General features: G+C 45.1%; 1 protein-coding gene across 1 annotated transcript in view; it reads right to left on the minus strand.

Annotated features, from left to right (window-relative positions):
• Window positions 1-22,452, minus strand: part of LOC115094361 (gamma-aminobutyric acid receptor subunit gamma-4-like) — a 643,570-nt gene that overhangs the window by 538,946 nt on the left and 82,172 nt on the right. The window contains exon 2 of the mRNA XM_029607335.1: window positions 16,547-16,695. Coding sequence (XP_029463195.1) covers window positions 16,547-16,695 — 149 coding nt within the window. The remainder of the gene's footprint in view (window positions 1-16,546; window positions 16,696-22,452) is intronic.

A 22,452-nucleotide genomic window follows, 5' to 3' on the forward strand; every position in this document is an offset into this window, starting at 1 on the left:
TTAGGCATAGGCTGGAGCCCCTGCTTTGGGTCTAGGCCTATTTCCTAGGCAAGTCCCCGGCGTCGAGCCTAGGCCTAGGCCAAGGTTTCAAAATGAAACAAGATTCTGACAAAGGTTTGTAGGAATTGTAATCTTTCCATTTTGAAAACAACCTGAAATAGGTTGAAATGAAATAGGAAATTTTGTCTCATTTCCTATTTTCCTGCATACTCATCCCTACAAAAAAAAACTAAAGGGCTGAGTTGGAGGGAGGCTCCCTCAACTCACCGATAGTCTACTAGCTCCAAAAATGGAACCAGAGGGGAACAGCAAACAGAGACAGAGGAAAGGAGTTAGACAGAGAAGGGCACCTGGCCAACAATTGAATGCAGTGCTGATGAGGAGACGATAGTACCAGATGTACATTCCCATTTCTAAGCTAAGTCTCTTGCCTAGAAAACAGCAGGGAAATTGTAGCTATTTCCTTGAGATTTGGGGAACGTGTTTAGTAAGCAGCAGATGGTTAGACTTTTCATCAATGTAATAGAAGTCACTGTTGCAAGCTAGCTCTGATATAGCACAGCTCTTCAGAAGGGGTTAATAAACATGTGGATAAAGGTGAATGGATTTTCAGAAGGCGTTTGACAAAGTCCCTCATGAGAGGCTTCTACGAAAACTAAAAAATCATGGGATAGGAGGTGATGTCCTTTCGTGGATTACAAACTGGTTAAAAGACAGGAAACATAGAGTAGGACTAAATGGTCAATTTTCTCAGTGGAAAAGGGTAAACAGTGGAGTGCCTCAGGGATCTGTACTTGGACCGGTGCTTTTCAATATATATATCAATGATCTGGAAAGGAATACGATGAGTGACGTTATCAAATTTGCAGATGATACAAAATTATTCAGAGTAGTTAAATCACAAGCAGACTGTGATACATTACAGGAGGACCTTGCAAGACTGGAAGATTGGGCATCCAAATGGCAGATGAAATTTAATGTGGACAAGTGCAAGGTGTTGCATATAGGGAAAAATAACCCTAGCTGTAGTTACACGATGTTAGGTTCCATATTAGGAGCTACCACCCAAGAAAGAGATCTAGGCGTCATAGTAGATAATACATTGAAATCGTCAGCTCAGTGTGCTGCAGCAGTCAAAAAAGCAAATAAAATGTTAGGAATTATTAGGAAGGGAATGGTTAATAAAACGGAAAATGTCATAATGCCTCTATATCGCTCCATGGTGAGACCACACCTTGAATACTGTGTACAATTCTGGTCGCCGTATCTCAAAAAAGATATAGTTGCAATGGAGAAGGTACAGAGAAGGGCAACCAAAATGATAAAGGGGATGGAACAGCTCCCCTATGAGGAAAGGCTGAAGAGGTTAGGGCTGTTCAGCTTGGAGAAGAGACGGCTGAGGGGGGATATCATAGAGGGCTTTAAGATCATGAGAGGTCTTGAACGAGTAGATGTGACTCGGTTATTTACACTTTCGAATAATAGAAGGACTAGGGGGCATTCCATGAAGTTAGCAAGTAGCACATTTAAGACTAATCGGAGAAAATTCTTTTTCACTCAACGCACAATAAATCTCTGGAATTTGTTGCCAGAGGATGTGGTTAGTGCAGTTAGTGTAGCTGGGTTCAAAAAAGGTTTGGATAAGTTCTTGGAAGAGAAGTCCATTAACTGCTATTAATCAAGTTTACTTAGGGAATAGTCACTGCTATTAATTGCATCAGTAGCATGGGATCTTCTAGGTGTTTGGGTAATTGCCAGGTTCTTGTGGCCTGGTTTGGCCTCTGTTGGAAACAGGATGCTGGGCTTGATGGACCCTTGGTCTGACCCAGCATGGCAATTTCTTATGTTCTTATGTTCTTAAATCCAGAGAGTGAAAGCTCTAAAAGTGAACATGATGAGAAAAGGAGAGGAATGCTTGCTCTACCGGCTAGAACATAGTTTGAGAGAGAGAGGGAGTGAGAGACAAGGTCAATATTAGAGGCTGCAGAAAAGCTGAGCTGTATAATATGCCCAGACATATTAGGCTGAAGTTACCTTAACTGGTGCTGGAGCAGTTTGCTTTTGTGTTATTTGGTTAATTTGTGGTTTGCAGCCTTAATGATGAGAATGCTGAAATCATGTAGTGGAATTTCAGTATTTTGGAGCCATGCTTGATCAGCTCTGTCCTTGTATGCTTTTCGGGAAACTGTGGGTTTAGAAAACCCTGCACATTTAAGTCTGAGATGTTTTCTGTCATTAATTGTCTGTAACTTGTGCTGCAAGCTATATAATTGGAACTTCATACCGTAGGGATTACTCTAGTCAATCACTTGGAAACTCTGGCAAGGAAGTCTTACTCTTTTAGTCTGTGCAAACCAGCCCAGAAGTGACAGGGAACTTATCTCCTTATGCTTGATTCTGCTTGGAAACTTAAAAATTGGGCTGTCTTAACCCTTGCTCAATGCCTGTTTCAAACTGTTTCTGATTTGGTGGAATGTTAGGTTCTAATGAATGCAAAGAATTTAGGGAATTGAAGAGTGGCTTGTTTTGGAGTCATTATCAAGGACTTGTTGTGCCAGGAGGTAGACCCTTGTCCTAATGCAGGATTGGTAGGCTCCCTGGTCGGACCCAGAGAGTACCTGCCACCAGGAGGCGGTGCACAGGAGGAGACAGAGGCTAGCTGGAGCTTCACCACTAGCAACCCGGGGTTCCCTCAGGTTGAGCCCTTGGTTACCCAGGCCGCCTGGTCTTAGGTGGGCCTCACAGGATCTCCTTGAGAGAAAGTTCAGAAGTGTGCCCACTATAAACAAGGGTGTGTGGTCGATGTTAGGGCTAGAATTCGGGGTGCCAGAGAAGGCCAAAAGAGAGTCTCGAAATGTATTGCAAGGATCAGGGCCAAAGTCAAGGTATCATGGTCAGCCAATGCAAGGGTCAGTGCCAATGATCAGTGTGGATAATCAGCCAAAGCAGGGGTCAAATACCAGTAGTCAGTCCGTGGGCAGTCAGACAAAGCAAGGTCAGGTTCCAGGATGCAGTCAGACATGGTCAAGTTCAGGCAGAGGTCAGTTCCAGGCAGCGTGCAGACGTGGTCGGTGATCAGGCAGAGGTCAGTTCCAGGCAGCGAGGAGACGTGGTCGTAGAAACAGGCAAAAGGTCAGGTGCAGGCAGCGATCAACATAGTCAAGAACAGGCAGAGGTAAGTACCGAGAAGACAGTCTGAGAGGTATTACCTGGGGAGACAAGGCGACAGAAGGACTCTGGAACAGGAGGATGCTGGAACAGAAGGACGCTGGAACAGGACTGTCCTTGAGAGAGGGAGATAGACCCTCTAAGTAGAGTGCCCAGAGGCAATCCTCTTGCCATTCCAGTTCCGTTGACAGTGTCTGGAACTCCACTGTGAACTCAGAGAGGGATCTTGAGCCTTAACAGAAGTAGAGTAGGTGATGACCCGCAACCGCCTGATGACCAGGATGTTCAAAGTTCCGTTTGAAGACAGTGATGAACAGGGACAGTTGCATGAGATTGGTGTCAGAACACTCCCAAAGTGGAGAAGCCCATGCAGGGGCTTCCCATCTAGGCATAAAAGGATGAAAGTAATTTTCGTTGATTCAGAAACAAAGACGGCTGAAGGGCAAACTGCATGAAGCACTGATTGAGGAGGCCTCAGCGGAGGCGTGGATCCCCATTGAAACGAGGAGGGGCTGGCAATGCCAGTGATGCTCTCGGTAGCAGGGTAGAAGTTAGGCCCACAGCATTAGCCATTGCTACATCTTTCATTTGAGAGTGGATTTTCTCTATGGAAGAGGCTAGAGTCTCTATGGCTCGTCATTGCTCTTGGATAGTTGCTGCCAGACCCGGGATGGTCCATATGATGGGAGACTCAGTCCATGGCCTTGGCAACCTGTTGCACTGGGAGGTGGAGGTGGACCCTTGGACTAGTGCAGGATTACTAGGCTCCCTATTCGGACCCAGAGTGTGCCTACCACCAGGAGGTGGAGCACAAGAGGAAGCAGAGGCTAGCTGGAGCTTCAACACTAGCAACCCGGGGTTCCCTTAGGTTGAGCCCTTGGTTACCTGGGCCACCTGGTCTTAGGTGGGCCTCAAAGGATCTCCTTGAGAGAAAGTTCAGAGGTGTGCCCACCACGATCAAGGGTGCGCGGTCGATGTTAGGGCTAGAAGTCCGGGGTGCCAGAGAAGGCCAAAAGAGTCTCAGAATATATTGCAAGGATCAGGGCCAGAGTTAAGATATCATGGTCAGCCAATGCCAGGGTAAGTGCCAATGATCAGCCCACCATAAACAAGGGTGTGTGGTCGATGTTAGGGTTAGAATTTGGGGTGCCAGAGAAGGCCAAAAGAGAGTCTCGAAATGTATTGCAAGGATCAGGGCCAAAGTCAAGGTATCATGGTCAGCCAATGCAAGGGTCAGTGCCAATGATCAGTCTGTGGATAGTCAGCCAAAGCAGGGGTCAAATATCAGTAGTCAGTCCGTGGGTAGTCAGCCAAAGCAAGGTCAGGTTCCAGAGAGTAGTCAGACGTGATCGAGTTCAGGCAGAGGTCAGTTCCAGGCAGCGTTCAGACGTGGTCAGTGATTAGGCAGAGGTCATTTCCAGGCAGCGTGCATATGTGGTCGTAAAAATAGGCAAAAGGTCAGGTGCAGGCAGTGATCAATGTAGTCAACAACAGACCGAGGTCAGTACCGAGAAGACAGTCCGAGAGGTACTACCTGGGGAGACGAGGAGACAGAAGGACGCTGGAACATAATAGGGATGTGAATCGTTTTTCAACAATTAAAATTATCGTCCGATAATGTTTATATCGTCTTAAATCGTTATAGAACACGATACAATAGAAATTCTAACGATTTATCGTTAAAAATCGTTAAATCGTGTTAGTGCGCACTAACTCGAGTTAGTGCGCACTAACTCCCCGTTAGTGCGCACTAACTCGATTTAGTGCGCACTAACTGAAAATGATACAAATAAACACTTTCCAGGTCACTGAAGGTCAGTTAGGAATGAATATGTGTTCCTATTGGCTGGCTGCCCTCTTATCTATTGATGTTACCAAGGTTACCACTGAGGTGATGGTTGGGGGGATGGGAAATGGAACTGGAAACTAACGAACACCAACAGAAAATGAAACAAAGTGTTCACACTTCCCAGGTCAGTAAAGGTCACATAGGAATGAATATGTATGTATGTATTCCTATTGGCTGGCTGTGCTCTTATCTATTGATGTTACCAATATGGTTGGGGGGATGTGAAATGGAAACAGTTGGAAGCTTGACAAAAAAAGTAATGTAATGATCAGCACTCACCTGACTAGAACTTGTTTGTTTATTATTTTTGTTAGCAGGCACCTGAAATGCTAGTGCATGTTGAATTTGCCAATCACTGTGCATTTTAGAAAGGTGGTCCTGGCTGGAACTGTACACAGTTCAAATATATGTAATTGATTGTTGGTAAGTGTATTTTTTAAGTAGCCACACTGGCACCAGTATGTTTACTTTTCCTCCTACTTAACTCACTAGCTCAGCTTTGTAAGAAGGGCTTCTCTGCTTGTGTGTTGTTTTTGTTTGGTGTGAGGAGAGCAGAAACATCAGATCTTTATTCAATCTACTACAGTCATCTCTTACAGTGCCCTATCCCTATTAATACCAGGAATGTTGTGATCTTCCTGCACACAGTGCCCTAACCCTGATACCAGTCTGAGACAGCTCCCTCCCTGCATTACTAGTGAGAGGCTGGCTTCACAGACAGGGGGGAGCTGCCTGACCCTCACTCCTGACTTCCCCCATGTCCCAGCTAGTGAATGGTGTGTGGGTGAGGGGGGGGGGGGGGAGGATGGTGAAGTCTGAGACAGCTCCCTCCCTGCATTACTAGTGAGAGGCTGGCTTCACAGACAGGGGGGGAGCTGCCTGACCCTCACTCCTGACTTCCCCCATGTCCCAGCTAGTGAATGGTGTGTGGGTGAGGGGGGGGGGGAGGATGGTGAAGTCTGAGACAGCTCCCTCCCTGCATTACTAGTGAGAGGCTGGCTTCACAGACAGGGGGGAGCTGCCTGACCCTCACTCCTGACTTCCCCCATGTCCCAGCTAGTGAATGGTGTGTGGGTGAGGGGGGGGGGGGGAGGATGGTGAAGTCTGAGACAGCTCCCTCCCTGCATTACTAGTGAGAGGCTGGCTTCACAGACAGGGGGGAGCTGCCTGACCCTCACTCCTGACTTCCCCCATGTCCCAGCTAGTGAATGGTGTGTGGGTGAGGGGGGGGGGAGGATGGTGAAGTCTGAGACAGCTCCCTCCCTGCATTACTAGTGAGAGGCTGGCTTCACAGACAGGGGGGAGCTGCCTGACCCTCACTCCTGACTTCCCCCATGTCCCAGCTAGTGAATGGTGTGTGGGTGAGGGGGGGGGTGGATGGTGAAGTCTGAGACAGCTCCCTCCCTGCATTACTAGTGAGAGGCTGGCTTCACAGACAGGGGGGAGCTGCCTGACCCTCACTCCTGACTTCCCCCATGTCCCAGCTAGTGAATGGTGTGTGGGTGAGGGGGGGGGGGGAGGATGGTGAAGTCTGAGACAGCTCCCTCCCTGCATTACTAGTGAGAGGCTGGCTTCACAGACAGGGGGGAGCTGCCTGACCCTCACTCCTGACTTCCCCCATGTCCCAGCTAGTGAATGGTGTGTGGGTGAGGGGGGGGGGAGGATGGTGAAGTCTGAGACAGCTCCCTCCCTGCATTACTAGTGAGAGGCTGGCTTCACAGACAGGGGGGAGCTGCCTGACCCTCACTCCTGACTTCCCCCATGTCCCAGCTAGTGAATGGTGTGTGGGTGAGGGGGGGGGGGAGGATGGTGAAGTCTGAGACAGCTCCCCCCCTGCATTACTAGTGAGAGGCTGGCTTCACAGACAGGGGGGAGCTGCCTGACCCTCACTCCTGACTTCCCCCATGTCCCAGCTAGTGAATGGTGTGTGGGTGAGGGGGGGGGGGGAGGATGGTGAAGTCTGAGACAGCTCCCTCCCTGCATTACTAGTGAGAGGCTGGCTTCACAGACAGGGGAGAGCTGCCTGACCCTCACTCCTGACTTCCCCCATGTCCCAGCTAGTGAATGGTGTGTGGGTGAGGGGAGGGGAGGATGGTGAAGTCTGAGACAGCTCCCTCCCTGCATTACTAGTGAGAGGCTGGCTTCACAGACAGGGGGGAGCTGCCTGACCCTCACTCCTGACTTCCCCCATGTCCCAGCTAGTGAATGGTGTGTGGGTGGGGGGGGGGGGGTGGATGGTGAAGTCTGAGACAGCTCCCTCCCTGCATTACTAGTGAGAGGCTGGCTTCACAGACAGGGGGGAGCTGCCTGACCCTCACTCCTGACTTCCCCCATGTCCCAGCTAGTGAATGGTGTGTGGGTGAGGGGGGGGGGGGAGGATGGTGAAGTCTGAGACAGCTCCCTCCCTGCATTACTAGGGAGAGGCTGGCTTCACAGACAGGGGGAGCTGCCTGACCCTCACTCCTGACTTCCCCCATGTCCCAGCTAGTGAATGGTGTGTGGGTGAGGGGGGGGGGGAGGATGGTGAAGTCTGAGACAGCTCCCTCCCTGCATTACTAGTGAGAGGCTGGCTTCACAGACAGGGGGGAGCTGCCTGACCCTCACTCCTGACTTCCCCCATGTCCCAGCTAGTGAATGGTGTGTGGGTGAGGGGGGGGGTGGATGGTGAAGTCTGAGACAGCTCCCTCCCTGCATTACTAGTGAGAGGCTGGCTTCACAGACAGGGGGGAGCTGCCTGACCCTCACTCCTGACTTCCCCCATGTCCCAGCTAGTGAATGGTGTGTGGGTGAGGGGGGGGGAGGATGGTGAAGTCTGAGACAGCTCCCTCCCTGCATTACTAGTGAGAGGCTGGCTTCACAGACAGGGGGGAGCTGCCTGACCCTCACTCCTGACTTCCCCCATGTCCCAGCTAGTGAATGGTGTGTGGGTGAGGGGGGGGGGGAGGATGGTGAAGTCTGAGACAGCTCCCTCCCTGCATTACTAGTGAGAGGCTGGCTTCACAGACAGGGGGGAGCTGCCTGACCCTCACTCCTGACTTCCCCCATGTCCCAGCTAGTGAATGGTGTGTGGGTGAGGGGGGGGGGAGGATGGTGAAGTCTGAGACAGCTCCCTCCCTGCATTACTAGTGAGAGGCTGGCTTCACAGACAGGGGGGAGCTGCCTGACCCTCACTCCTGACTTCCCCCATGTCCCAGCTAGTGAATGGTGTGTGGGTGAGGGGGGGGGTGGATTGTGAAGTCTGAGACAGCTCCCTCCCTGCATTACTAGTGAGAGGCTGGCTTCACAGACAGGGGGGAGCTGCCTGACCCTCACTCCTGACTTCCCCCATGTCCCAGCTAGTGAATGGTGTGTGGGTGAGGGGGGGAGGGAGGATGGTGAAGTCTGAGACAGCTCCCTCCCTGCATTACTAGTGAGAGGCTGGCTTCACAGACAGGGGGGAGCTGCCTGACCCTCACTCCTGACTTCCCCCATGTCCCAGCTAGTGAATGGTGTGTGGGTGAGGGGGGGGGGGGGGGATGGTGAAGTCTGAGACAGCTTCCTCCCTGCATTACTAGTGAGAGGCTGGCTTCACAGACAGGGGAGAGCTGCCTGACCCTCACTCCTGACTTCCCCCATGTCCCAGCTAGTGAATGGTGTGTGGGTGAGGGGGGGGGGGGGAGGATGGTGAAGTCTGAGACAGCTCCCTCCCTGCATTACTAGTGAGAGGCTGGCTTCACAGACAGGGGGGAGCTGCCTGACCCTCACTCCTGACTTCCCCCATGTCCCAGCTAGTGAATGGTGTGTGGGTGAGGGGGGGGGGTGGATGGTGAAGTCTGAGACAGCTCCCTCCCTGCATTACTAGTGAGAGGCTGGCTTCACAGACAGGGGGGAGCTGCCTGACCCTCACTCCTGACTTCCCCCATGTCCCAGCTAGTGAATGGTGTGTGGGTGAGGGGGGGGGGGGAGGATGGTGAAGTCTGAGACAGCTCCCTCCCTGCATTACTAGTGAGAGGCTGGCTTCACAGACAGGGGGGAGCTGCCTGACCCTCACTCCTCCGGGGTATTGTGATCTTCCTGCACACAGTGCCCTATCCCTGATACCAGGGGTGTTGTGATCTTCCTGCATGCAGTGCCCTATCCCTATTAATACCAGGAGTGTTGTGATCTTCCTGCATGCAGTGCCCTATCCCTATTAATACCAGGAGTGTTGTGATCTTCCTGCATGCAGTGCCCTATCCCTGATACCGGGATGTGTGCAAGAAGATCACAACACCCCCGGTATCAGGAATAGGGAACTGTGTGCAGGAAGATCACAACACCCCCAGTATCAGGAATAGGGCACTGTGTGCAGGAAGATCACAACACCCCTGGTATTAGGGATAGGGCACTGTGTGCAGGAAGATCACAACACTCCTGGTATTAATAGGGATAGGGCACTGTGTGCAGGAAGATCACAATACCCCTGGTATCAGGGTTAGGGCACAAGTTCTAGTCACATTGACTGATCACATTACTTGTTTTGTCAAGCTACCAACTGTTTCCATTTCCCATCCCCCATATACTGTCAGTAGGAAACTTGGTAACATGAATAAATAAGAGGGCAGCCAATAGGAATACATATTCATTCCTAAACTGACCTTAACTGACCTGAAAAGTGTCAAATTGTATCATTTTCAGTTAGTGCGCACTAACTCCCAGTTAGTGCGCACTAACTCCCAGTTAGTGCGCACTAACTCCCGTTAGTGCGCACTAACTCGAGTTAGTGCGCACTAATCGGAAAAAACGATTTTTAACGATTTTTCAACTAAAAAATCGTGCCTAAGACGATTTTCTTGCCCTGCCACACGATTTCTATCGTTAAGACGATATGGAAAACGATTCACATCCCTAGAACATAATGATGCTGGAACAGGAGGATTCTGGAACAGAAGGGCACTGGAACAGGACTGGAACAAGGCTGGAATGAGTCTGAAACAAAGACTGGATACGCAGAGGCAAACTAGAAATTACGTAGTGATCGACCCGCTTGGCAAGGCAAGGAAGTGATGGCAGGGACTTCCTGATATATTGTGCTTAATCAGGGCACGCAGCGGAGCTGGGACCTGCCCTTGGCCCTATAAGGGACTGGGCAGTCCGCGCACGCCTGCCTAGGGGCAGGGCTGATGCCATGGAGGATGCCAAGCCCCTTGAGGCCTGGCTGGAGGTGGAAGACCAGGCAACCACCGCCACAGGATGCCGAGGCCTGGCTGTGCTTGCTGCCGCTGCAAGAGAGGATGACCCAGGACCCATGGAGGGTTTAGTGTGGTGAGCAGGCCCAGGCGTGGGCTGAGCTTGGACGAGATGCTCAACAGGACTGGAATGGTGCAAGGATTTTGGGAAACAGATGTAGAACATTACAAGAGTTTCCACAAGGAGATGGAATTCAAGTTCCAGGTTTTGTTTTGAGTTAAAAAGTAGAGATCCTTACTTTGTTGAGGGTAACAAACCTGGCAAACTATTAGCTAGACAGTTAAAACAACTAATATCACAGAGCCAAATCTTAAGGATAAAGGACCAACATGGCAAATATCTCTTAGATAATGGGAATATCCATAACCATTTCGTGCAATTCTACCAGGACCTTTACTCCAATGATCAGTCAATTTTGGATAGTGATATAGAAAGGTATTTAGCAGAGGTTTCAATGCCATCATTGTCAGAGGCCCAAAAAGAATCATTAGATGGACCAATTTCACAAGGTAATATATTTAACCCAATATCCACACTTAAACCTCATAAAGCTCCGGGATTGGATGGCTTCTCGGGTCTTTTCTATAAAACGTTTGGAGATTTACTAATACCGCTAGATTCACCATCCATGAATCTAGCAGGTATTACCATATTGCCAAAACCAGGAAAGGATGGAGCTCTGGTGGGTCCTAAAGGCCAATATCTCTTTTAAATTTAGACTTAAAAATACTGGCAAAACTTTTGGCCTGCAGACTCAATGGAGTGTTACCTATCTTAATCCATAGCGATCAATCGCGCTTTATTCCGGGCCGGCAAGCAGGGGATAATATACGCAAGATAATCAATCTGATGTGGATAGCCCAAGCCCACCAGATTCCATCTGTACTGATGGCAGTGGATGCGGAGAAGGCTTTCTATGGGGTCCACTGGGGCTTCCTGTTTCATGTTCTTAAAAAATTTGGCCTAGGGAAGAACTTCAGGACCTGGATATCAGCAATGTATTCTTCACCCAAGGCTTGTATTAAAGTGAATGGCTCATATTCCTCTATTTTTAATTTGGGTAGGGGTACCTGTCAGGGGTGCCCCCTTTCTCCCCTCTTGTTTGCTTTGTTTATGGAACCGCTAGCGTCAATAGTCCATCACAATAATGATATTAAAGGAATACAAGTGGGAGATTGTCAATATAAAATTTCGCTCTTTACATATGATATTCTTTTTTCTTTAGCCCATCCTCAGCTTACCCTCCCTATTTTAGTTCAGGAGTTAGATAGATTTAGTGCAATATCGGGTTTTAAAATCAATATGTCAAAAACAGAGATCTTAAATATATCACTCCCTGATGCCCAGGTGTCCTATATTCGGTCTCATTTTCCCTTTAAGTGGAACTCCCACAGTATTAAATATTTAGGTATACAACTAGGGTTGGATTGGAAGCAACGTTTTGCTTTAAATTATGCGCCTTTGCTAGCGAAAACTGCTAAGGATTTGGAGATTTGGTGCCCTTACATGCTTTCCTGGCTGGGGAGACTAGCAGTTATTAAAATGAATGTGCAACCGATATGGCTGTATTTATTTCAGACACTCCCCATAGAAATCCTGGCTAAATTCTGGAAATCCTTACACACAAAAGTATTTCATTTTATTTGGCACAGAAGGCCGCCACGCATTGTAAGGTCGGTCCTGTATCGCCCAAGGATAAAGGGGGATTGGCTGTCCCAAATTTTTTAAAATACTATCAAGCAGCCCAGTTTCGGGTTATTCAGGACTGGACCTATGGCCACACTCTAAAACACTGGGTATCTATAGAACAAGCTATGAGTAGTGGGGTTAAATTGTATCACCGAATTTGGGGTCTGCCCATGAAAAATGAGGTAAGTGGAGTCACTAACCCTTTTACCTGGCTGACTCTGAAAATATGGAATAAATGTAGGCCCTTACTAACTGGACATACATTTCTTTCACCACTACTACCCCTTGGTAGCTATAAAGGCGGCCAACCACCTGTCATGGTAGGTAATGCCTTTCATGAATGGAATTGGTGGGGCCTATGGTGCTTTGGACAATTAATAGCTGATTCTGCTATTCTATCATTTCCAGATTTGCAATCGCAATATCAGTTACCCGACAATGAATATTTCCATTACCTTCAATTGCATTCTAGTATTCAGGATAAATCATTGAAAGAACAGGTCCTTCGTACGGAGACAGATTTTGAAGAATTATGTTTTAAATGTACTACACTGCGGGGGGCCATTTATAAAATCTATACCTGGTTGGGATATCATTCTACCATTACTAGCCCTCACCAATCTCAATGGGAACGAGATTGGGGTCATAAGTGGTCTGTTAAACAATGGTCACAATATTTTTTTGAGGATTGCAAAAAGTTCTGTATCCGCAAATATTGTTGAGACAAATTACAAGTTGCTGTACTGTTGGTACCTCACTCCACTTAAACTGAGTAAAATGTACCCGCATAGGGATGCCCAATGCTGGAGGAATTGTACTATGGAGGGTTCATTTCTGCATATCTGGTGGTCTTGCCCTAAAATTGTGCCATATTGGTCCTGGATAGCAGATATTTTGTACCAAATGATGGCGGATGAGGTCCCTATCACCCCGGACCTCTATCTGCTGTCAAACTATCCTACAACCTGGATGGCCAGCAGGAGGATACTGATCAATCTCATCCTTTATGCAGCTCGACAGGAATTGGCATCACATTGGCGTAAGGAAGTACCACCTGCGGCGGTGTCAGTTATAAACCGGATTTGGACTGTGCATTATTGGTACTACTTGCGAGCTACGCAGGTCGACAAGATAGCCCCAACATGTGGAAATATGGGAACCGTTCCTACGATGGTATAAAACAAATTGAGGTTGGTTGGTCAAGAACAATCACCATGGTCTGAGGTGTCTACGTATATCTTGACAGGGAAAATGTAAGGGTAAAGGGAGAGAGTATATTTACAAGTTGGATGCCATTTCCTTTTGTTCCATTGCTTTCTGAGAGACTGAAGGTTTTACCATGAGGTATATTGGATGCAGGGGTGGGGTGGGAATTAAGTGTTTTGCAAAGAACCATACTTATTGATTGAGACTGGGGTTAAACTCATGACACTAAGGATTAGCCACATGTCAGGGATAAGAAACCTTTTCCTTGCTGTGAGAGGTTTTAAAATGTTTGCACAGGAAAGCTTCTGGCAATAGAAAACCAATGTATAGAGGGCACTTCAACTCTTTAAAGTCCTAAAGACCCGTCTTGAAATTGTAGAAATCAGCCCCACAGAGACCCTGAGGCTCTACCCCACATCACAATAATTCAGTATATTGGTCCTTTTGGGCAGAATAGAGGTGCAATTTTGAAATTAGATGCCCTGTTGAAAATGTACCCTTTTTTGTTGTTTCTCTCCATTTCTGAAAATTGAGGACCATATTCCCTCCAGGGTGCCTGTGACCTTTTCTTCTTAGATTATTGTAAATTTTGCCATTGCCGACCCTGTCAGTGTCACTCAGTAAGATTTACTCTAAAGGGGGACAATTTTCAAAACTCTGCAAATCATTGCAAGGTTCACGGGTACTTTTCCGTGCACCAGGAAAAAAGAACCCAAGTTTGTACCTCCTTTTTCTGTGGATATGTTTTCCGTGAAAAACAACATGCATAGTTTGGAAAATGCAAAACTATGCAGATTGTTGCCTCATCTGACCTAACCATGCCAGTAATCACACCTACTTTTTCCTGCAGGTAAATATACAACGTGGTTGATCCCCGTGTACACTTTTACCTACATACAGGGAGGCAATTTTCAGGCAGCCCTTTCACCCGGGTAAATAGCCATTTACACGAATAAACAGCTTATGAAAATCATCCTGTACAAGTGTTAGACAAGGGCCCATAGGAATAAATGAGGCCTAGAGAGGCAGCAGTCATCCATGCCAGATTTATACCTGCCTGTAGTACAAGTAAATATATGTGGGTCTGAAAGATGCCAGCATGGCAAACATGGTACATATGTATTAGGTGAATTAGTCCTGACAGACACGCCTATTGCATGAGCTGAGGGCATCATTGGAATGTCGTAGGTGCTCTGCCTCCTGTGTGGTCTGGATACCTTTTGTCTTCAAGTCAGTAAATTAATTTGTGTGTCCCTAAAAATCTCTTTTTAGGACAGTTACACTGGGCAACAATGAAAGTGTTACTGACCTAAAAAGGTCCTACTCTGTAGTATCTTGATGTGCTGAACACGAATATGACCATGAAAAGTTTTTATTGGCTCTCGTTTTGAAGATATTTAATATAGTTCACTTTCTATGTTTAGTCGTGTAAATTTATCCAGTAGGACTGTAAATAAGCCTAGAATTATGTAATATTGCATCATATTGCATAATACCATCATGCACACATCATCCAGAGTTTATTACATCATTTTCTGATGCAATGCAGTTCTACTGCCATGCTGCTGCTGAGTAAGCTGACGTCAGCAGTGTACTATATGAAGCCCAGTCAGAAAGGGTGAGCATTTGAAATATTCATGCTGGCTGACTACTGCTGGACACTCTGCAGAGATGCTCCCGAACAGGTGAACAAGAGACAAGCAAAGAAATCTAAGATGTAGTCTATGACTTCATTTTTCAAACGGTATTAACTGTAGGTCTCCTACTATTGGCATACAATTCAAGATGTAATTATATTATTGAATATTACAAAAAAACGAGCCAATTTTGCATTTTCACAGTCACATTCATGTTTAGCACATGGAAATTTATAAGAATTGACTAATTTCATTTCCGTAACATGACTTTTGTGAAAATTTGTTGCCCAGTATTATTTAGTAAACCTTCACTATCTGCTGCTATTTGCCCTCTTCTAGCCAAAAGCATAATTTAGGAGGCAAGCTTATGTAATTACTCTGCAATATAACAACAGCCAATTATTTTGGTTATTATCTTATGTACTGATTGTAGGCATGACATTACTGTTGCTTATTTTCAAGTTCATTAGCGAAGTAGTGCGCTACATGTTAGTGTTATGTGAAAATGTTTCTGGCTTACATAGACAACAAAGTATATGTTTCCTACAGTACAGCACTATTCCTATGTACACTATTAAAACAGAGTCCTGGTTTTTCAGCTAAAAAAAAAAGCTTTCTGAAAAATGGCATGCACTCCTAAATGCAGCTGTTCTAAACAGAACTAGTGATCAATCAGCAAGCAGATGCTCTGATTGGGCACTATATCCATGAACAATCCAAAGGGGAATATGAAAAAAATAGAGCCTTCTACATTTTATTTCTTTCCTGTTCACATCACCTCGGTTTGTCATGCAGTTATCTCCTAATAAAATGAGCATTACTTTTTACAGCAGTAGTATAACAGTTCAAAAAGCAGTACTTGTGTTTTGGGTTAACTGTAAATATTCTGTAACCAGCATGAACTGCTTCTTTAAAATGTGGTTATGTCATCTGAAGTATCCTTTCCCTTTAAATGAATTTATGGTGCATTTTGAAACTGATGGAATAACAACCCCCCCGTTTAATACGTTTTAGCCACCACTGAAAACAAAGGCTAGACAAATACATTTCAACAAACCAGACGAGGAAATTCATAAACTTATAATTTTTGGGGCGCAATCCAAATTAGATCTCTGGTAAAGATAATAAAGTAGTATTACTGCTGATAACCAGGGCCGGCACGACTATTAGGTGGGCCTAGGCGGTCGCCTAGTGGGGCATCAGTGGGCAGGGTGCCACCAGAGCACAAGGACGGCATTTTCAAAAATGGGAAAGAAGCAATCACGGAGAGAGAGAGAGAGAGAGAGAGAGATCTGTTAAGAGGGTGACCATAACGTTATGTCTACCACTGTCAGAGAGCACATTCAACTCAGGCTGGGTTAGAGGAGGGGTGGCGTTACATTGGTCTGCCTAGAGGCGACAGACCCTTGCATTGGCCCTGCTGATAACCGGACTCAATCTTCCAAGGTAAAGCAATCAACAAAGTCAAGCCAATGGATCCTAAGTTAATGAATGTACCACAAAGGTGAGGAAGTTCACATTAACAGAGTTTTGGGTACCATTTAACAAGATACACACTATCAGATCATCACTGTGGTACAGCTGCCAGAAACACAACTGTCAAAACATTGCTGTTAAAAGGAAAAAAAGCTTTTAATGCAGCAAACAGTCAATGAGGAAAGACTTCAGGATTCACACCTATTGTTGTACACCCCAAGCACTGGCTCTTCCATTTTATAACACATGATCTCAAACACTAGAACAAGAGACACAGAAAAAGGTGTACAACAAATATCCAAGAGGAACTTACCGCCAATGTCAGGCCTCAGCTTGTTGTCATAGTTTTTCAGCAGAGAATTCAGGATCTGTGTAGCATCTGTCTCCTGAGTTTTGGGAGCCAGGACCCATGTCTTGTTCACACTCACATAATCATAGTCATATTCCTCCGTGCTTTCTGTGCTGAAGAAAAACACGGAACAAATCATAGAACCATCTTCAGCATTCTCTCTCTCTCTCTTCCCTTTCCTTCCTTCAAAAGCTTAATACTCAGCAATACTGTCTGTAGGTCTATAACTATGACTCCCACCATCGCCACAGATTCAATTAATATGATAATCCCCCACTCCTAACATGAAAGGGGCTAAAAGCAAAAGGAGAAATTGCACCTATTTGTAGAAAATAGCATCACATCAATTTTTTTAATGTATGATAATATAAATCATGAAAATAACTTTCAAACAAGACTGCATGACAGCATTGACTCATGTATATGGCCACACGTAGATCTACAATATTATTTTATAATCTGCACGAATCACAAAATACACATATCTCTACCCCACAACAAATGCACATATGTATGCTTATGCGTGAATACATGCAATGCATTGAAAGTGATGTATTTCAATGCACTGAACGCACATACTTTTCCAATCTATTTTAAAAATATACTCGTACATATAAGTTGAGCAAAAACTAAGTAGGACTTATTCACATAAAACCTAATTTATGCATAAGTCGGTATATGTTAAAATATGCAAGGGTAACTGAAATTATCAATTTACCAATTATTCCAGCAGTTCCCAGACCTCCCACCCAGCCAATAATACACAATAAAGAAGTGTAATATCAATTATGCAAGATAATTAGCAGGTGTAAAATTACATGAATAAGGTGCCAAAAGTACGCAAAGGTCTTTTAAAATAACAACTTTCATGCAGAACTGTTGTTTCCACCCCAGAATGCCCCTGGGCCATCCCTTTTTTCCACATATATATATATATATATATATATATATATATATATATATATATATATTCATGCAAAACATAAAGAACATGCAGATTTTCTACTTTTATAAAATAGTGACAACGTGTGTGCAAGCTAATTTTTATGTGCCTAGCTCTTTAAAAATTCACCCCAGTATTTATTGATATCTCATCTCATGCAGTTGTGGGCATTTCTTGATCCCTCATGGTGCAGTGAACTCTATTTGATATGTTGATAATGAGCAATTTTTAATATCCCATAATGCAATAAACATTTCTCAACTCATGATGATATAATTCACATTCCCTTTCATCTTCTGATATTGTGAACATTTTCTAATAGTATCTCAGCAGAGCGTAATGCACATACCTTTGATACCACATGATATGGGGTAGATTTTCAAAGGGTTACGCGTGTAAGATATGCGCGTAACCCTCTAAAACCTACCCCTGCCCGCGCCCCGGGACGCACGTATATCCTGGGGGCTTTCAAAAATGGGTGGTCCGGGGGCGTGGCCAGGGGCAGGGCAGCGGTTCGGGGGCAAGTCCTGGGGCATGGCCGGGGGCATGGCGGCAGTCCGGGGGCGGTCCCGAGTCCTCCGGCACAGTGGCCTGTGCCGGGGGTTGGCGCGCCTGCAGCCAGTCGGCTGCAGGCGCGCCAACCCCCGCCGGGTAGCGCGCACAAATGCCCCCCCGCGCGCCTAGGAATTAAAATCGGCCCCTATTTGAAATTCTGTTATTTTCCAGAAGCAAAAAGCAAAGGTCTACAAACAGTTCAATTATATATAGTAGCAGTTAGAAATGAAGTGTTTTGCTTGGTTAGGCAAAATTGTGTGACACTGCAATAAAATTCCACTTACTGCAAGAACAACTGCAATAGTTCTGCCTTAATCTCTTGAAAACAAAACAAAACAAAAAAATAGTTTTAAGAACACTTTTTTTTTTTTCTAAGCACAACAAGCCATTCCCTATGAATGTATTCCCACCTGGAGCTAAGACACTCAGCTTCAGCTCATGCTTCACATACACCCAAAGCACGCAATAGAGCCTGTTTTACTGCCCTCCCATTCATGCATTCTAGCTTCACAGATATATCACTGCAAAGTACAGTGAGATGTTCCTGAGCATACATTTTCTCTGAGTGGAAGTAGAAAAATAATATAATTCAAGATTTCAGAGGATAATAAACGAGCCTTTATCGGGGGAAAGGTAACATTCAAAGCCATTTATGTGGGGTAAGGAAGCGCTTCTTCCAGATCCTCTTCCCTGCCCCTCCCCCCATTTGAAAATGTCTTGCCTGGTATGCCTGTGATTTTCAGCTTATAAATAGATTGTGTGCACACATTTAAGCACACATCAGGAAAGGCGTTCTGGGAGTGGTCGTCGGTGGGGGTTGGGATTTACATGCAGGCCTTTTACTGTCAAAAAGAATGCACATCAGTTCTACAGGAAAATATGCCCACACAAATAGCAGGTGCAGGTCTGCGTGGATACTTATTCTGATTCAGTTTTCACAGGGAACCTTTTCCTTCAGGAAACTGAAACAGAAAGATTTCCTGGATCCACCTGCAGTTCCTCAGCTGGAGTCTCTTTGTGGGCAGCATTCGCAACCCCACTTACATTCACATTTACAGCAATACTTATTGGCTAACTTGTACTGGATTCCTGAGAGAACCAAAAGCTGGTCTAGTCAGGGGCAGGGGAAGAAAATGAGTAGACAAAACACTGGGTAGCCCTAATCAATGCACTCTAGCCTTTCTTGGGGCTGGCTTTGATTGATCTGGAAGCTGATAAGGATGTAGGATAATTATTATTAAAAAAAGAGTTTATGAATGCTCTTTCTTATGGTAATGGTAATTTTATTTTGATAAACCTATTTTCGAGATTACATCAAAATGGTGAACAATAAAAATTTAAAAACAAAACTAATATAATATGAAACCATTATACCAAGATAAATAGCAAAAAAACAAACAAACCCCAAATCACTGATTAAAGATACAAATAGCAAATAAATTATATCACTAAAATTCATCTAATATAAAACATATAAAAAATTCAAATACTTTTGAAAAAAATGGGTTTTCAACAATTTCCTGAATTTCATGTAATTACCTTCCAAACGAATACCAAAAGTTAAAGAATTCCAAAGTACAGGAGCCTGATATTGAAAAACAGTCTGTTGAGTACCCTCTAAATAGTTTTCCTTCGGTGAGAACAGTAAACAGTAAACAAACATTTCTGGGATGATCTTAGACATTGCAATGGTTGGTAAAGAGTCAGTAAGTTAATGAAATAACTATATATTTATTTATGTATTTATTTATTTATCGAGTTTTATATACCGTCATTCGGATTCATCATCATAAAGCCATAACGGTTTACAAAAATATGAAGGTTACAAGGTTAAGGGGATTAACAGGGTTTCAAAAAAGGTTCAAACAGTTGTTAAACATAGGGGAATCATATGCTAGTTAGTTACTGATCTGTTTTACGTTTCATTTCTTAGTTATAATCTACAGTTGAGATATGTTCATTTATTCATTTAATCTTCAGGTTGGAGTGGAGGGTAAAGATGTTGTGTTGTTCATTGGGTGAGCTGGTATGCTTTGTTGAACAACCATGTTTTTAGATCTTTTTTGAAAGTTTTTAGGTTTTCTTGGGTTCTGAGTTCAGTTGGTAGGGAGTAGAGATGTTAATCATGTGCCAGATCGTCTTAACGATCAGGTTAGGCTGGGGGGGGGGGGGATCTGATCGTTAAGATATGTGAATTGGAATCGTTTCCGATTCCAATTCACATCGCTAATTTTTTTTTTAGGGAGGCCCGCGCCGCTAAAAAAAAAGCCCACCCGACCCTTTAAATCAACCCCCCACCATCCCGACCCCCCAAAACCTTTTAACATTACCTGGTGGTCCAGGGGGGCCTCGGGGGATGATTTCCCATTCCCAGGCATCAGCTGCGCTAAAAATAAGTGGCACCGATGCCCCTTTGCCCTTACCATGTGACAGGGTATCCATGCCATTGGCCGGCCCCTGTCACATGGTAGGAGCACTGGATGGCCGGCGCCATCTTTAAAGATGGCGCCGGCCATCTTTACTCATCAGCCCCTATTATACTATACTCTATACATTTTATTTTAGCGCAGCTGATGCCTGGGAATGGGAAATCGTCCCCCGAGGCCCCCCTGGACCACCAGGTAATGTTAAAAGGTTTTGGGGGGGGGGTCGGGAGGGTAGGGGAGGCTAAGGGGGGTCGATTTAAAGGGTCGGGTGGGTTTTTTTTTTTTATCAGGCCATCGGCGCCATTTTAATTAGTGGCAGCCAAAATGGCGCCGATGGCCCGAGAGCAGGAGATCGCGCCGGGACCCCCCCATTGGACCACCAGGTAATTTAGCATTTTGGGGGGGTTCGGGAGGGTGGGGGAGGGTAAGGAATTGGTTTTAAAGGGTCGGGGTGGGTTTAGGGGTTGTTTTGGTGTGCCGGTTTTCCCGCCCTCCCCCAAATAATTCCCATGCCCTATTTAACAATTTAGGACGATTTATGACGATAAATCGGGGGCATTTGTATTGTATTGTGCACTCTGACGATTTAGGACAATTTTAAAATTATCTGACGATAATTTTAATCATTCAAAAATGATTCACATCCCTAGTAGGGAGTTCCAGAGTTTTGGGCTACCTAGAGATATTGCTCTCTTTTGGGTTGAGGTGAGTTGATTGGAACGCGTAGGTGGTATTTTTAGAAGTCCCTTATTTGCTGATCTTAGGTTCCTGTTTGGGGTATGTAGTTTTATAGAGGAGCTTAGCCAATTTTCTTGTTTTTATTTATTTATTTATTTATTTATTTAGAGGTCTTGTATACCATTGTTCCAAGTGAAAATCAGTAGTTCACCATGGTTCAAGACATTAACATTCATAAGTATTAGAGAACACTGAGTACATCAATAACAAACATCATTATTATTACTGGGCAATGGGTAGAGTATTTGAGTGGTAGCTTGGGAGGGTATTAGGGGAAAGAAGGGGTATAAAGGTGAAAATGGGAAGACAGTTAGGGTAAGAAAGTAATCATTGAAATAGTTTGTGTTGAGTTTAATGCATTTTGGAACAGTCATGTTTTCAGGTCTTGTTTGAATTTCTTCTTGACAGTTGTGGTTCTTAGTTTTTCCAGCATGGTGTTCCAAAGTTCAGGACCTGCTATAGATATTGCCCTTTCTCTTGTTTACGACAAGTGGGAGGTTTGTAATGCAGAGAATGAGAGGAGACCTTTATTTTGTGATCTCAGTTTGTTGGGATTTCTGATGTTTAAGTGGTATTCCAAGCAGATCATTATTATTAGGGATGTGAATCGTTTTTCAACGATTAAAATTATCGTCCGATAATTTTAATATCGTCTTAAATCGTTATAGAACACAATACAATAGAAATTCTAACGATTTATCGTTAAAAATCGTTAAATCGTGTTAGTGCGCACTAACGGGAGTTAGTGCGCACTAACTCCCAGTTAGTGCGCACTAACTCGAGTTAGTGCGCACTAACTGAAAATGATACAAATTGACACTTTCCAGGTCAGTAAAGGTCAGTTAGGAATGAATATGTGTTCCTATTGGCTGGCTGCCCTCTTATCTATTGATGTTAACCAGGTTCCCACTGAGGTGATGGTTGGGGGGATGGGAAATGGAATGAAAACTCAGGAACACTAACAGAAAATGATACAAATTATTGACACTATCCAGGTCAGTAAAGGTCAGTTAGGAATGAATATGTATTCCTATTGGCTGGCTGCCCTCTTATCTATTGATGTTGCCAAGGATCCAACTGAGGTGATGGTTGGGGGGATGGGAAATGAAAACTGTTGGTAGTTGACAAAAAAAGTAATGTGATCAGTCAATATGACTAGAACCTGTGCCCTATTCCTGATACCAGGGGTGTTGTGATCTTCCTGCACT

The sequence above is a fragment of the Rhinatrema bivittatum genome, chromosome 6 (genome assembly GCF_901001135.1).
Source record: "Rhinatrema bivittatum chromosome 6, aRhiBiv1.1, whole genome shotgun sequence".
Classification (NCBI taxonomy): Eukaryota; Metazoa; Chordata; class Amphibia; order Gymnophiona; family Rhinatrematidae; genus Rhinatrema; species Rhinatrema bivittatum.